General features: G+C 38.6%; 1 protein-coding gene and 3 pseudogenes across 1 annotated transcript; all 4 read left to right on the forward strand.

The window, feature by feature from the left end:
- Positions 1 to 284: 284 nt before the first annotated feature.
- Positions 285 to 1,814, forward strand: CYP77B1 (cytochrome P450, family 77, subfamily B, polypeptide 1). Its single transcript, XM_086238420.1, has one exon. The coding sequence runs from the start codon at positions 285 to 287 to the stop codon at positions 1,812 to 1,814; it is 1,530 nt and encodes a 509-aa protein (XP_086094546.1).
- Positions 1,815 to 12,971: 11,157 nt separating this feature from the next.
- Positions 12,972 to 13,537, forward strand: LOC147291360 (putative germin-like protein 9-2; annotated as a pseudogene).
- A 386-nt stretch (positions 13,538 to 13,923) lies between these two features.
- LOC147291361 (putative carboxylesterase 9 pseudogene) lies at positions 13,924 to 14,271 on the forward strand (annotated as a pseudogene).
- Positions 14,272 to 16,198: 1,927 nt separating this feature from the next.
- LOC147291362 (putative carboxylesterase 8 pseudogene) lies at positions 16,199 to 17,456 on the forward strand (annotated as a pseudogene).
- Positions 17,457 to 17,820: the final 364 nt, after the last annotated feature.

Consider the following 17,820-nt stretch of genomic DNA (forward strand, 5'->3'; position numbering starts at 1 on the left):
TGCAGGAATATACAGATGAGGAAGTGAGAAGATACAAAATTAATTACCAGTTAGTGCCTCATCACCAGCTCCCTGGCAATAGAATTGAATGAATTGTCAGAAGGGTAAAAGTTGTAGGAAGCAATATTGACAGAAGACCGCGTGAAGGTTTCTAAATGGTAGAACCAAAAGGCAGGTGACACTCAGTGATTAGGTGAGTCAGTATTAATGCTGCCACTTATGACGCTGTACGTACTTTCTATATAATACAACTGAGCTGCGCTTTAGTGTATAGAGAAGAAACAATGCAGACGATGATGATATTGGACCTGTTTATTCTGTCTTTGGGTCTTGTGTTTCTCCGACTCTGGTGGCGGTACTGGTCCACCGTCGGCGGTGGACCAAAAAACCTCCCACCAGGACCGCCAGGGTGGCCCGTGGTGGGAAACCTTGTCCAGGTCATCCTCCAACGTCGTCCCTTTATTTTTGTAGTACGTGATTTACGTGCAAAATACGGTCCCATCTTCAGCATGCAAATGGGGCAGCGCACTCTCATCATCATCACCAGCTCCGAGCTCATCCACGAAGGCCTCGTCCAGCGAGGCTCCGACTTCGCCAGCCGCCCCGCCGACTCCCCCATCCGCCTTCTCTTTAGTGTGGGCAAGTGCGCCATCAACTCCGCCCAGTATGGCCCGCTCTGGCGGACCCTGCGCCGCAACTTTGTCACCGAGCTGATAAACCCGGCCAGGATCCGCCAGTGCAGCTGGATACGGAACTGGGCCCTCGAGTACCACATGAAGAGGCTGAGGGCCCAGTCCGCGGAGCAAGGGTTTGTTGAGGTGATGGCCAACTGCAGACTCACCGTCTGCAGCGTCCTCATATGCCTGTGCTTCGGAGCGAAAATCTCGGAGAAGAGAATCAAACACATCGAGAGCGTATTGAAAGACGTTATGATGATGACGACGCCGAAGCTCCCGGATTTCCTCCCGGTGCTGACTCCGCTGTTCCGGCGGCAGGTGAAGGAAGCCAAGGAGCTGAGGAAGAAGCAAATGGAGTGTTTAGTTCCGCTGATAAGAAACCGAAAGGCGTTTCTCAAAAGCGGTGGGAATGTGAATGAGGAGATGGTGAGTCCCATGGGGGCTGCCTATATCGACTCGTTGTTCCAGCTCGAGGTGCCCGGAAGACCAGGAAAGTTAGGAGAAGAAGAGCTCGTCACACTTGTCTCGGAAGTCATCAATGCCGGGACAGATACGAGCGCTACAACTGTGGAGTGGGCTCTGCTGCATTTGGTGACGAACCAAGAAATCCAAGAAAAGCTGTACCAAGAGATTGTTGGGTGTGTAGGGAAAGATGGGGTGGTGAATGAGAGTGACGTGGAGAAAATGAGCTATCTTTCTGCGGTGGTCAAGGAGACTTTCCGGCGCCACCCTCCGAGCCATTTCGTCTTGTCTCACGCGGCGGTGAAGGAGACGGAGCTCGGCGGGTACACCATTCCAGCGGATGCGAGTGTGGAGTTTTACACCGCCTGGGTGACGGAGGATCCGGATTTATGGAAGGACCCGGGTGAGTTCCAACCCGAGAGGTTCTTGGAGGGTGATGGGGTCGACGTGGACGTGACCGGGACCAAGGGGGTGAAGATGGTGCCGTTCGGGGCGGGTCGGCGGATCTGCCCGGCATGGACTTTGGGGACTTTGCATATAAACTTGCTGCTTGCTAGGATGGTGCAGGCTTTCAAATGGTTGCCGGTTCCGGGTTCCCCACCCGATCCGACTGAGACATTTGCTTTTACTGTGGTGATGAAGAATCCTCTCAAGGCTGTTATATTGCCTAGGTAGTAGGTGTTATATTGTCTGGGTTAATTATAGTTTATATGTTTTTTATTTTATTTTATATTATTATGATTATGGTATGGTTGTTATTGTTATTGTTATTAATAGTTATAAATTATAATTAAATGGTTGGACTTGTTTATGTACGGCACATCTAGACGCATTAACTTGGTTTCTTTTCGAGTATATTTGCGAATTAATGTGCACATAATCAATGAAAAATATGATAATTAACTATAGTATAGCTTGCTAGGTTGCTTTCATAGAGTAATGCCTAGAGCCCTCAGGGAATGATGATCGAGGACCTCAAAATGTGAAGAAATTTTTTAATGTTACGGTATTTTTTTGGTCAAGTAATGTTTACGGTTACACCAGACAATTTGAGTGGTGTTACTGCACTAATCAATTCAGACATGTGGCCATGTCTTTAGAACTGCTTAAAAAAAAAAATACATGTCTTTTTAAAGGATTAATGTTTCTATTTTTTAATTATTAACTAAGTTTCTAATATTTTTATTAAGATTTTTGATCAATATACACAATATTGAGAAAAATTTATTTATCACGGATGTAAATATTCACTCATTGTATCGATCTCTCGTTACATGATAAATTATTGATAAAACAAATAGAGACAATAAGTATATTCATGGGAAGTTTTCCTCACACAAAAGCATTTATGTTTTAATGTCAATTATGCATGCATTTGGACATGAAATTAATAGCTTTAATGTATTCTTGATTTTGGTGAGCTAATTTTGAAATTTGTATCCAAATTGGGTTTGCATTTTAAATAGAAATATTGTGTTTTTAATGTTTTTATTAGCTGAAATCCTTTTTCAAACGTCATAATTTAATTAGGATGTTGGTGTTCTTAAACTTAAAATTTGTGGGTTTTGCTGTGGAGTTCGGTGTGCGTGTTTGAGGGCTGTGAAATTAAAGTTTGTTGTCGGGCTTGGTCTGCAACAACAAAAATCAAATGTACACGACATGCATTAAACTTTGAATACCCAAAACAGGCACCGATATATAGCATGAATTAATTATGTACCAAAAACAAAAACGTGTACCCAGCAGCACCATTCGTGCCACATGCACATATAACTCCCCGGTAATATGGTGGTGATTACTTGCACGTATTGTTTTCCTACATGAATTGCTAATCCGGCCACGTACTCTCAATTCCTTCTATTGATTAATAGATGGAAGTAGTCACCATCATTAAGTCATAAATCATTCATAATGGCCGTATATAAAACATCACTGGCATGCTGCAACCAATGTGTGCATTAGTGAATTAGGTTGACCAAGTTGGCCTAGGACAAAAGCTGCCTCCCTACACATGCATTCGGTTCGAACCCTCCCCCTCCCTTGTAATAAAAAAAAATGTGTACATGCACCTTATTCAGATTGTATTGCACATACTAAGGTTAAGTAGTCAAGCACTGGTCCTTTTATGCCGTAATTATAAAGAGTAATTATTCTTTGTACGTAATTACTCATGGGATGGGATGATTTTACCTAAAGATTATGAACAATAAACTACCATAACCTTAGGGGTTAGTTTTATAAAAATGTTTTATTTTTACTTCTCATGTTTCTACTATTTATTATCTCTGATTCAACCCGTACTAAACCAAATGACTTAAGTCGTCTTAGGGTGATTGGGGGTTTAATACTTGATTTAGTAGCATTCTGATATATCTTCAAGGTGGGTAACTTGTTAAACTTGATTCACAGACATAATGAAATACGATTTCAATAAACACTGCAGACTAACAAACAGTAAGAAATAGAAAAGAAACATACACGCAGCCATGGATGTCAAGTCTTCTCCTTTCTCTTGATTTCCTTAACAGCTTACTCAATATGGGACTGAGTTCTTAATGCAAAACGTATCAATGAAAGCAGGGACTTGGTCCTATTTATATGCACTGATGTAATCAAAAGTCCTCCCATAAAGGAACTACTCAATTACAACATATACACAGCTGTAAAATAGAAATCCTTATTTATGTTCATATAGGATTCAATCACCCTACCTGGCAGACTCTTAGTCCTTGTCTAAGTTGAATCAGAATCAGACTAGGACAACTGATATTGATCAAATGTAGCCCTTAACTTGGACTACAAGTATACTGACTTGTTGTTTCCTATTCCATATAGGATTAGTCCAATTAGGAAAACTTACATTCTCCCACTTGGACTAACCATTGATGAACAACAAGAACATTATGCAAGCAGTCTAAGCCTTCCTTAGTGATCACATAGGCTTACACTAGATCAAATCTGCAACATGACTCGAGTAATTATCAAATTACATGGAACCATAGAAAAATCTTGCAGTACAGAAAATGCAAGCATCCCATGACTACCAATGCAAATTGAATAATTCCACTAGTCATCTGTAAGAACATAACACAATGTGCAAACCTTTAGATGATTCAAAACTATAAGCACATCAGTCCTCTTTAACGATTCAAAACAAAATCTAACTAAATGCTTTAATAAGGCTTATGCATTCAAAAGAAAACACATTCCTTATTTGTCAATTAATTAAATTAATCAACACAAATTAAAACTGAAAACTCAATATAATAAAGCTTCTCGAAATGACAGAATTAAAATGATAGAAAACAGTAGGTTGACAAATGATGCAATAACTGGAAGTGCACTATACATCATTTCTGCAATTTGTCAACAACCTAATGAGTTTACAACTCGAATCAACCAAAAACAAAAACTTGAAACAAAATAAGACAAAACTCCCACTAGTCTACTGCATCAAAGGACTCTAAGACCCCCATCCTTACAACATGTTCTTTAAAAATACTTATAGGCATAGCCTAACCTGTATGCTGATAATATTGCACAGGACCTTAAAATGCTAGCATAGTTAGATTAGCTCACCTCCATTCCTACTTTTTGCACCTCATTATATAGTGTTTTATTCCCCTAACAGACTGATGTCATTCTGATTTGGTATGCCCATTATATTCCTAGAATGAGTTTTGTTTTCTGGTTGGTTGTGAGAGAGAGGCTAGCCACTCTTGATCGCATACAAACCTTTGCTCCATGTGCTGGTACTTTTTGTGTCCTTTGTAATATAATGTTCGAGTCTCACAAACATTTATTTTTTTGAGTGTCCTTTTCCCAATGGCACGTGAATAGTCTTAATGCATGTGCATATCACATTTTACTGATAGTTTTAGTTTCCTTTTGTATCCTTGATGGGAATGGAACTGAAACTGGCCACATTATTGTAACTACGATTGGTGGTCGAAATGGTCAGCCTAAATAGGTGCATTTTTTAAGTTTGATTACAAATTAAATTCTTATGAAGATGTGGGATGAAGGAAGAGATAAATTAAATTCTTTTATTATATTAACCATTCAAATTTAGAAAATTCTTATATATAGAAGCATATGTTGATGTAGTGATTTGATATATACAGAAAACATGTGCACAAAAGCACCCGCTTCCATTTTAACTGCAGCTGGAAGCTAAGCTTTCTTTTGGGTCACTTTGCATAACTGTGTACTGTTACAACGAGTACTTACTTTTTTTTTTTTTTTTGCATGAAAATGACTTAAAGTCTGGAATTAATTTGCTATCAGGTATATATATTCTTTTCCTATCAGGTATACTTGAACTACTTTGCATATAAGGTCTGTAATTTGTTGCGTTTTGGTGATTGTTTAAGTGATTAATGTACAAAATGGTATAGGGAATATTAGTATATTACTTTGTTTGATCCTTTAAGGTGTGTAGAGATGTGTATTCAAATTATTAACTGTTAGGACAATATATCAGCAAAGTTTTGAAATATTTCAGACTTAATTAATAGATATGATAAATCAGAGAGATTAGCTGAGTCTGCGTGCATGGCAGCTTAATAATATCATTGTTGAGATGCATGTTTTGAAACAGGGTTATGGTTTGCAGCTGAAGAACTGGAACATCTGCAGGTAAATAATCAAGGCATGGAGGATCTTGTACCACTAGAAGCAGGTACATTTTGAGTAGCCTCCATGTATAGCAGTTATCTTCTTATTTGTTATTCTCTTTCTAAATAATAAGTAGTTAACTAGTTAAGAGGTTGGAATATAGGTTTTTCAACCACTCAAAGTATCTTTTTTCTTCTTTATTGGTCTTTGTACATTAAAGTAAAGCACATGCCACCTCTCCAGCCAATTGTTCCTTTATATTGGTTTGGAAAATCTAATGTCATGCTTGAGTTTCTTGTTCTTAGTTGCTATACTTATAAAGCAACTGATGGTTCATCGACATGGGACATACAATGTTTGGCATTTGCTTCTTTATTTTAATTTGTACATCTTTACTTGGTAAGTTTGTTTTTTAACATTACCCAAATTTTGTAGGTTTTACTTAATTGAATCCTATTTTTAGTTTGAATACCATTTTAATATTCATGGTTCAAATGTTAAATTATGTTCTTTAGCTTGAAGTAAGGTCAGAGGTGTTTTAAATATTTGGTATTGTTAGTTTTGTACTTTGGGCTATGTAAATAAATCATAAATATTATGTAGATGACGTTTACATGTTATATATATTGTTTACAGCCATATGGCATGTCCTTATCTTTCTTGTTCTCAAGTTCTTTTGTTTGAATGGAATAATTTGGTTCTGGATTTAACTCATGAAACATGATTTTTTGGCACAAATTGAACTTAATTAGTTTTATTATGTGGTCATCCAATTCCAATTTGGGAATTGTCAAGATTTTTCTTCTATATATGGGTCCTTTTTTTTCCTTTGACAATTTTCATTTTAATTATCTTGATGGCTTAATCTTTCATTAGCCAAAGATTCTTTGCCTATGTACATACACACAGTATATCACATTAACCTGGATAACGAAAAACTTTACTATTTACTTTCATCATATATCATTTTTTCTGTTTTCTCTCCAATGTCTTCAATGTTGAATATGATTCTTATATAAATGGTGATGTCTTATTACAGCTTCGTGGCAGAGCCGGAAGGCAAAGTGATCCTAGATCAACACGATCTGTATGGTGAGGAAATTCACCCTTCAGTCATTTAGACTTACACGCAAGCATGCATATATAACCTTTGTAGCTTTGATTGAAGGTTTCGTAAATGATATTAATCATTATTAGTAGAGGAAATAGAAGCATCTCCAAGTAATTAATCAAGACATGGAGGCTTTGGTACCAGAAGCAGGTACATTTTTAGTAGGCTCCATGTATAGTAGTTATCTTCTTATTTGTTAGTCTCTTTACTAAATAATAAGTAGTTAAACAGTTAAAAGAGGTTGGAATATAGGTTCTTCAACCACTCAAACCTATCAAAGTATCTCTTTTCTTATTTATTGGTCTTTGTATATTAAGTAAAGCACATGCCATCTCTCCATCCAATTGGATTAGTGCAAATTAAACTTGTTCATGTGTTTGCATTAATTTATTATTGCAGAAAGGGGTGTTCGATCACTAGCATGCTGATATCCCAGCAGTGGACTATAGGCTTGAATGATCACTCACTGACAACTAAAACAGACATCCATGATTTGGATTTAATGGAAGAGGCAAGTAAAATTGAATTTTTGTTGTCTTTTCTAGAAAGTCTAAATGGTCTTCAAAAAGTTGTATCCATTTTGAACTGGTTGTTTCCAATTTGCTAAGGCATAAGTTTGCTGCACGTACCCAACCAAATAGCAGATACAATGGACATGCAGAAGGTTCTATTCTTTATATATATCATCTTTAAATACAACTCTTGTACTATCCCACTCTAAAATATTGACAATTCCTTCATTGGGTATCCATTGAATGCATATGCATGACCATAAATTTTGTTGCGGATGCAATGTACAGTATATATTTGCTTATATACTTGCTTGAAATTTCTAAATAGTAGTTATCTGCACTGCTTATTTTGAATACAGCTAGAACCTACTCAAATGGAATTCCTTAATCATTGTCATCTCTTGTTTCTCCTCGCAGTAAAGAAGGGTTCCATCTGAACCTACCTTAAAAAACTGATCAATACCAAAACCGGCCATACTTGGCCATCATCATGGTTGGTAAAATTCTGATTTCTACATTCTATATATTGTAATTCACTTCTTATGTATGCATTCAACTTGTACTAAGTTCTCTTTTGATTGCCACTAATACATCAAACTTAATTAACCATTCTACTGCATGTCTAATTCCTCTAACCTTTGAAAAGTTGTCTAGCAATTTATACCTTAATGCATATATATAGCTAGCTAGCCATATATTCATGTCAAGAATATCTATTTTCCACGGTATTAGTTATGTGAATTTGCACAAGCTAGTTGCAAGCATTATTTTAGTATGAGCAAGGTTTAAGTTACCTTACTATTGAGCTAATGCAATTTTCCTTTGTGTTTTCAGTGGAGCAAATCGAATATCAAGCGATGTAGTTACACCAAAGACCAAATTGATGATGTTCGAGTTGATGAATGGGGTGACTTTGTTAACTTGAATTATGTGTAGGCTTTGGTATATGTGGTGATGGCTGAATGTGCCATTTTGTGGATATTATAGAACTTAGATCAATTAATTTAAATGCTGCCATGCCCATATTTTGTAAAGGGAAATGGAGAATTGCATGCCTACGTACTGCCTAGTTTTTTGGGAAAATGCATGCCTACTGCCTTGTTTTTTGGGAAAATGCATGCCTACTGCCTAACAGTTTTTGTAAAGGGTAGTTTTAAGTGATGCCTAGCCTAGCTAGCTTAGATATATTTGAAGGAAGGGGTTAGAGATGAAGAGGTCTCCCCCTAATTTTTGTGATATGACAACTTTTTAGTCCTTTGAAATATATGACATTTGATGAAATAGAATGGATTGTTGAATGAAATGGATTGTTTAGCTTCTTTGTGCAGGTAAATTGGCCACTAAATAAATATGCAGCAGATGGTTCAATGGTGTTAACCATTTATATCAATTTTCTAAACATAAATTCGATATCAAAACAGGTGTGACATAACTCTAATTTCGAAATATACAAGATCAATTTTAATATAAAAACTGAAATGGTATAGCGTATAGATATCTTTTTTTGGGAAAATAAACTGATACAAATCATGGCTTCAAAATCAGTTCTACAATAAAAACACATATAATAGATTTTTACGATATTTGTTCTTATCACCAATATCGATATCTATGAACATATTTATACCAGTTTTATACTCTAAACACATATAATTCAGATATACGATATCAGTTCTTAAAAACAATAACGATATCTATGACACTATTTATACCAGTTCCATAATTCAAACACATATAATTCAGATATTAGATATCAGTTATGATAAACAATACCTGAAACGCCCCAAACCTCGGGCCCATGAAAATACTGAACATCAAACTGTTAAATCTGTTTTCTCTTACTTTTGAGCCATGCACAACAGCATAAGTAAATATAACTCTGTCAAAAACATTTTAAACAAACCACTGAGTAAAAACAATTAAATAAATCTCTCTGGGTCCCACTGCCTCGTCTTCTTCCCCCTGCTTCCTCAGCATGCTTAACATGCAAAACGCAAATCCTACACCACATCCATGGTATACCGGGTTATACAACAAACCCGATAAGCTCACTAGAGCTCGTATGAGTGACATGGCATAATAATAATTGTCCTCAATAATTTTCTCAATCCCCAAACTCAAAAATAATCCACAAAATACCCATAATTACTTAATTACAAAACATTCCACCACCAATCATCCAAGCATCAAGATAATAATAAAACATTTTGGCAAATCAATTGCCTAATCGTTAACTATTAACTTCAACATCAACCTCAAACATTCACATCCTAATTAATAACCTCACGGCATAATCACCCTCGCTTCCCTTCTCAAGCTTCAAGCCTAAACCTTACCAAGTTCCAACCAGCCCAAGTCCTAACGAACAAAAGCCATACAACACACGGTACAAACAAACATCTATCCAATTTCACTCACGACGCTCTTTGAAACCCTCCAACTTTAAAACTATTTCTCAAATCCATCTCTTCTTTCAAATCCATATTTAAATCATCTCAAAACTGTAATTCGAACTCTGAAGAATAAATAGTATTTTCAAGTTGTAAAACTGTTAAAATAACTGAAATAAAAACACAATGCTCTACTGAAACTGTCATTTAAAATATTTACTGATGTAATTTCATTTCGCAAAATGCTCCACAAACTGATATCTCGCACCACACTAGTACCCGGGGAACTGCTAGTCATACACTGCCGAGTCATCTCTAGGCAAGTGCAGAGCAAATCTATACCTGCTGTGATGCTGGTTATACACCGCCGGTTAGGCAAGTGCAGAGCAAATGCTGGTCGTACACTGCCAACTAGGCAAGTGCAGAGTAAATGTCATGCTGGTCATACACCGCCAACTAGGCAAGTGCAGAGCGAGTGCTGGTCGTACACTGCCAACTAGGCAAGTGCAGAGTGAGTGCTGGTCATACATCGCCGAGTCATCTCTAGGCGAGTGCAGAGCAATATATACCTGCGTGCTGGTCGTACACTGCCGAGTCATCTCTAGGCGAGTGCAGAGCAATACATACCTGCTGAAGGGGGTACTAATATGGCGGTTTGAAACCGCTTCTGTATATCTCAATCAACCACCTCTCAAAAACTACTCCTCCAGATAAAAACTGAAATTTAAATCTTTCCATAAATCCGCTTAAATAAAATTTTTCTCAAATTGTGAAAGCTGCTCGATCAAAATCATTTTCTAAAGGACAGAAATTCATTAACAAAACTTCCCCAAAATAATACCAAAACCTTTTCCAGATTACTGTCCATACTCAAATAAATCAAGAAAAGAGTTAAATTATAAAATGTACAAAACATTTCGAAAACCAAGGATCCACTCACAGTCTACCCTGAACTATACTGAAACCTTCCCGAAATTTATTCCTACTCATGACCCCTTCCTCACTTGTTTGTCATTCCTACTCACAGTCTATTGTATGATAATTGTTTAATCCTCACTTAATCCTTTAGTCTCAATCTTCGTCAATTCCTTCTCATGGTCTGAACCCTATACTTGGCTTCCTTTAACATAAAGCATCAAATCACACACAACCGACGATTTATTAACGGTACTCTATATTAAAAGTCCGATACGTTTCACTCACAATTTAACTACATAAAAGACCGAAATATCCTTCACGGTGCCATTGCTCGGATACCAAATCCGGCAGCATAACGGCATCGTGAATGAGATTTCACGGGCCCATGTACCTGTTAAGACCAGACAACCAACTTAAATATATACATAATTCACAATTGGTCGTTTAATCGTCCAAAACGGGCGGCCGCCACCACACACGGTGGCTGCCCGGCTTATACAACACAGAAATTTCATAGAAACTCACTAAACAACCTCCAAGGATCTCCTAGAAGTTCAAAGTGGGCAAAAAGAGACAAACGGCCACTGTCCCGCCGCCACAAGTGGCGGAGGCAGTGGTGGCTGCAGCGGCACAATCTAAGAAAATGGTTTTTCAACTAAAAATCAACCCAAATTTAACCTAGGACCTTCAATTGGATGAAAATCAACTCAGAAATCATTCAAGTAGGTTCAATTCAAGGCAAACCCGAAATGGGTACAAGCCCTAAAGTTCCAAATTTTTAGATTCTCAAAATTGACACGCAATAACAAGGGGGAAAGAAGGCCCATACCTCGAGGATCATTTTTGACAACTGGACCAACGGCCAAATCTCGCCGGAAATGGACGAAATCGGCGGCGGAAGCTGGCGGCCGACTTGGCTTCCCGAGCTCATTGCTCCGTCGTGGAGCATCATCGGAGCAGGAGGACACCACGGCTGAACTCTCCGTGGTGAGGCGAACAAGACCCAGTGGGTCCGGCCACCCAAATCTCGCCGGAACAGTCAGATCGACGGCGAGGCTCAAATCGGGTCTAGGCTGGTTTCGGGTTTTCGGGGCTTTTCTGGGTTGAACGGAGGCCAGGGGTAGAGAGAGGAGAGGGCGGCGATGCTGGTGGGCCGAAAACCTAGCCCATCCGCCGCTGGACACGCCGCCACGCTCCGGTGGCAGATCGGCGAGAGTGAGAGAGGGAGAGACACGCGGGAGAGGGAGAGGATCGGGGAGAGAGGAGAGAGAATGTCCAGAAATTTCTGGATTTTGGGTATTTAAAACCCACTCCTACAAAATTGCCCTTTCCTTCAAATGCTCGTATCTTTCAAATCGTAGCTCCGATTGACGCGTGCCGCGTGTTTACGAACTCGTGGACTCGAGACCTTTCCAACGTGCCCAAAGTCAAAAACGAAAGTCCATTATTTTTAAAAGTCAACTTTGGGTCGGGTCGTTACAATACCGATGTCTATCAGACAATGTATATCAGTTCCGTAATTCAAACACATATAACTTTGATTTAAGATATCTGTTATTATACACAATACAGATATCTAAGAAAATATTTATATCAGTTCTACGTTTAAAACCCATATTATTCATTTAGAAGATATCAGTTCTGAAAACCATACCGATATAATATATTATAAATATATCATTTATTGCGTTTTTAACCATCTGGGAAGGAAAAATATATCGCATTTTAAAAAGGAACTGATTTAAAAACCTCTATAGATATTAGTTCAAAACTGATATGTAAACCAATGAGAATAGATATCACGCTTTCCAATATCGAATTTTAGGGGCCTTAGATATCGGTAAATTATTGATATGTATGAGCTTTTTTGTAGCAGTGGTTGAATATATTGTTGATCTCATTGTGCTCTACTCAATCTTATCTAGTTTAGCTGGCTATCTGCATGCATGTACGTAGCTGCGGTGCATGTTGTAAATGTTAATTGTTGTACCTCACATTTCCATACATACATACATGTATCCTAAGAAGTTCAGTCATGCAATATATAACATTGATGAGCTTCTGTCTTTGCTCTCGGCTTTATTTTTCCTTCTCTTGTTGCTTTTCCATCACTACGGCCAAAGAAGAAGAAAACAGAGAAATAACATAGAAAATTTCAACACCGACCGACGACAATAGCTACCCAATAATCACGTACCTCCTAGAAAAGCATATAAATACCAAGTTAATTGTTGATAATTGACCACAACAAAATAAAACCAATACAACACCAAAATTACATTCCATGGCTATGAGATTCTTTGGATCAGTCATATTGATAATAGCAGTACTACTTGGCATCGTCCTAGCAAGTCATCCCAACACCATTTTTGAAGTACTTCATACTCCCACCAAATTACAAAACCACACAAGTACTACTCAATTCATCCTTTTTGACATACACTGGATTCCGTGGGATGTTCAATCAAGCGCCGGCATCTGAAACCTTCAACGAAACGAAAGCAAGCGTGGCCGAGTTCCCTGCTCTTAACGGCCAGAGCGTGTCATATGCAGTGCTTCAGTTTCCTCCAAACTCAATATTCCCACTTCACAAACGCCCCAACGCGTCGGGACTCATGTTCCTTCTTGATGGTTTCTTGGAAGTAGGCTTGATTGACACCAAAAACAATATACACACTCAGAAGCTTCAGGCTGGAGACATGTTTCTGTTTCCTAAGGGACTGACACATTACGAGTATAACCTAAATCCTAATTAAATTGCCAGCCACTGCCATTGTAGCCTTTGGAAGTGCAAGTGCTAGAGCAGTTTCAGTCAACCCTCTGTGTTTGCCACTGGGAGTGAGGCTCTGATTCTGGCCAAAGCATTTTAAGAAGATCAAGGCTGGCCTCAACACTGGACTCTAATATTGAATCACATAAATATTGTACCTGCAGCAACCGCTAGCCATGCGTGTGCCAGTTTCTTAATTTAATTCCTTATTGTAAAAATTTTGAATTGATATTTTCTTTGTTTAAATTTGTGTCATGTTGTTTACTTATCTTTTTGATTTGTTGTTTTGTATTGCAGCTTGTCCTTTAATTTTATTTTTTATTTAATTATTGCTAAAAATACTTGTCAGAATTTTAGAAGGTACAACAGAATTATAGAAAAGCTAGCAGAAAGAGATAGGTTTGTACTAGATGACTCGTTGCAAATGAGTAGAACGTGATCTACATGCAAGACTAAGAACACCATCATGGTTGCTAATGACTTGATGTGGACCCTGGCTTTGCCTAAGGGAGTTAACCGTGACCACGAGTATTGTAATCCGACGGTGAAGGGTGGTGATGCGAGGATCGGACGGTTGCAGAGGTGTTTGGTTAGAGGGTTCGGTGGGGACCCACTGGTGGATAAGCAGCGGGAGTTTGTGGCGTTGTTAGAAGCGCATGGGGTGCACGTGGTAGCTAAATTTGAAGAAGGTGGGTGCCATGGTATTGAGCTGTTTGATCCCAGCAAGGCTCAAGGTCTGTACCAGATTATTAAGGATTTTATCGAGTCTTGTTGTGCATGCGAGACTGATGTTGTTGCAAAATCCACCATCTGATTTGAGCGCGAGGGAGGCTTCCTTGGATTTTACATTTTTATTATATATTTTTGATAAAACTTAAAATTATGTTTACTTATCGTTGTGGTTCGATTCTAAGTCTTCTACTTCCTCAAATACTAAACATAAATAAAAAAGCTCTCAAATATATGTGGTTTTTTTTCTAATATATTGTTTTTAATTTATTATCAAACTAGCCTCGAGTGAGTGTAGAACGGTTCTTTTTATTACGCAAACATTGATATTTTGGCAAGTATAATTAATTTAATAGATAACGAAAAGTAAATTTGGAAAAATTAATTATGGAGAAAGAGACACACAATTAATTAAGGAGAGAGACGGCAAATCAATTCTCATTGACAATAAAGTAAATTTGGGAAATAGATAACTGACCATTAGATTTTAAGCGAAATGATCTCATCCATTCGAACCCGGAGATAATTAAAAAACCGTTATGTTTTATTATATAGAAGGCTAGCCTCTCCACACTCACTCCCGAAGGTGTGAAGCGACCTTTTTTATTGTGCAAATACCGATATTTTGGCAAGTGTAATCTGTTTAATAGACTTCTCCTATTTTTATTCTCAAATCACAAATACAAACAAATATAGTTGTTCAACTCAAATGAAAGACAAAAAAAAAATTTTAATATGTGAAATTAAGGAGAAATTAATTAAGGAGAGAGAATTAAAGGAAAATTAATTAAGGAGAGTGAAACGACAAAGTAAATTTGGGAAATAGATAATTGACCATTGAATTTAAGCTGAAATGATCTTAACCATTTAGACTCGAAGATAAATTTTAAAATTCAAAAATAGTTCTATTTTATTATATAGATTTGAAAGTTATATTTTCTACTGAAGCAATCATTAAATTTAGAAAATGAATTCCTATTTGAAAAGTGCATAACCGCATAAACATGCTCACACTAAATATAGAGATACAATTCCAAATTTTTCTTGGAAAGTATCAAAGTAATAGACTCCTCTAAAAATATAATCCAACATGATGATACACAACAACAAATATAGGCATCTTCATTTCTTTAGTTTTATACAACTTATAACTAGGGGTGGGAATGGGTCGGGTCGGTTGCATATCGGCCAAACAACCAACCCGATCCAACAAGGTCGATAATACAATTTCGACAACCAACAACCGACCCACCTATTATAGGTCAGTTGCGAGTCGGTTGTCGATAAGGCCGATATAGCTAGTATAGGTGGGTTGGTTGAAATTATTAGACCAATATTTGATCAATTTCAAAACCAACATTCGAACCAACTTTGATGGTCGATTAGTATTATTGGCCCGACTTGGTGGGTCAGTTGTTAGTAGAATTATCGGCTGACCGATAATGGGTCGGTTGGCCGGTAAAATCGACCCATTGCCACCCCTACTTATAACTGAATCATTGTACATGAAGTAAATCAAGAAATACAAAATGAATAATACAAACTATACAATGTCTTAAGAGCAATCTTATTAGCTAAAGAGGAAGAGATGAAAATGACTTTATTTGTTGAATAAAATTGAAGGAGATTTGAATAAAATTGACGGACACGATTGATGTGAATAAAACATCACTAATTAGCTAAGTATGTGTTTGCCGTGTGCACATATTTGAAAATAATTTAATGGACATGATTGAAGTGAGTAACGCAAAAAAATTGATGGCCATATAAATCATAAAGTTCGCAAATTCAAGTGAGATTCGGAATAAAATTAGAGGATTGCCCAATAATTAGGAAGGAGTGCCCAATTGGGATTTTTATGGATTTTAAAGATTGCAGATTTTATAGAATTCCTATTGATTAAAATTATCGTGACCCTTTGTTAGTTTGTTATATGAATAACACGTACCCATATTTTAATCAACAACAAGGTCACAAATCACAATCCACGTACCCACATTTACTGTACCCACCAACCCATTTCCCCTCCATTTCATCACTCATTCTGTCCCACAACCAGACCACAAAGTCCTTTACTCAAACACTTGACAGACCAACAATGGCAGATCATCCTTCTTCAACAACCACAACCTCAATCGACCCGTACAAGTTCCTCAACATCGTCCCAAACCCAGACGGCTCACTCACCCGCCTTACCGGATTCCCCACAGTACCCCCGACCGAGTCAACCGAGTCCGACTCAGCGCAACTCGTCCTCTCCAAGGACCTCCCCCTCAACCCCACTGCCAAAACCTTCCTCCGCCTCTTCAAGCCCCACCCTCTCCCCCCAAACCCCAACCTCCCTCTCCTCCTCTACTTCCACGGCGGCGGCTTCATCCTCTGCAGCGCCGCCCACCAGCCCTTCCACGACTCCTGCGCCAGCATGGCGCGTACTCTCCACGCGCTCGTCCTTTCCGTCGAGTACCGCTTGGCTCCTGAACACCCCCTCCCCGCAGCCTACGACGACGCCGTCGAAGCCATCACGTGGGTCCGCGACCAGGTCATCAAAACCGACGGCTGCGATCCGTGGCTGAAAGATTCCGTCGACTTCTCCAAATGCTTTATAATGGGAATCAGCGCCGGGGCCACTATCGCCTACCACGCCGGTCTACGCGTTTCCGATGTGGACCTCTCGCCGTTGACGATCCGAGGGCTGATATTGAACCAACCTTATTTCGGTGGGGTCCAGCGGACTCAGTCCGAGATCAGGTTGATCAACGATCGGATTTTGCCGCTGGTTGCTAATGACTTGATGTGGACCCTGGCTTTGCCTAAGGGAGTTAACCGTGACCACGAGTATTGTAATCCGACGGTGAAGGGTGGTGATGCGAGGATCGGACGGTTGGAGAGGTGTTTCGTTAGAGGGTTCGGTGGGGACCCACTGGTGGATAAGCAGCGGGAGTTTGTGGCGTTGTTAGAAGCGCATGGGGTGCACGTGGTAGCTAAATTTGAAGAAGGTGGGTGCCATGGTATTGAGCTGTTTGATCCCAGCAAGGCTCAAGTTCTGTACCAGATTATTAAGGATTTTATCGAGTCTTGTTGTGCATGCGAGACTGATGTTGTTGCAAAATCCACCATCTGATTTGAGCGCGAGGGAGGCTTACTGGGATTTTACATTTTTATTATATATTTTTGATAAAACTTAAAATTATGTTTACTTATTGTTGTGGTTCGATTGTATGTCTTCTACTTCCTCAAATACTAAAAATAAATAAAAAAGCTCTCAAATATATGTGGTTTTTTTTTTTTTTTTTTATCTAATATATTGTTTCTAATTTATTATGATACTAGCCTCGGGGTGGGTCGGCGGATCTGCCCGGCATGGACTTTGGGGACTTTGCATATAAACTTGCTGCTTGCTAGGATGGTGCAGGCTTTCAATACCGGTTCCGGGTTCCCCACCCGACCCGACTGAGACATTTGCTTTTACTGTGGTGATGAAGAAACCTCTCAAGGCTGTTATATTACCCAGCAGCACCATTCGTGCCACATGCACATATAACTCCCCAGTAATATGGTGGTGATTACTTGCACGTATTGTTTTCCTACATGAATTGCTAATCCGGCCACGTACTCTCAATTCCTTCTATTGATT

This window comes from Dryas octopetala, chromosome 3 (assembly GCF_963921425.1).
Source record: "Dryas octopetala chromosome 3, drDryOcto1.1, whole genome shotgun sequence".
Taxonomy (NCBI): domain Eukaryota; kingdom Viridiplantae; phylum Streptophyta; class Magnoliopsida; order Rosales; family Rosaceae; genus Dryas; species Dryas octopetala.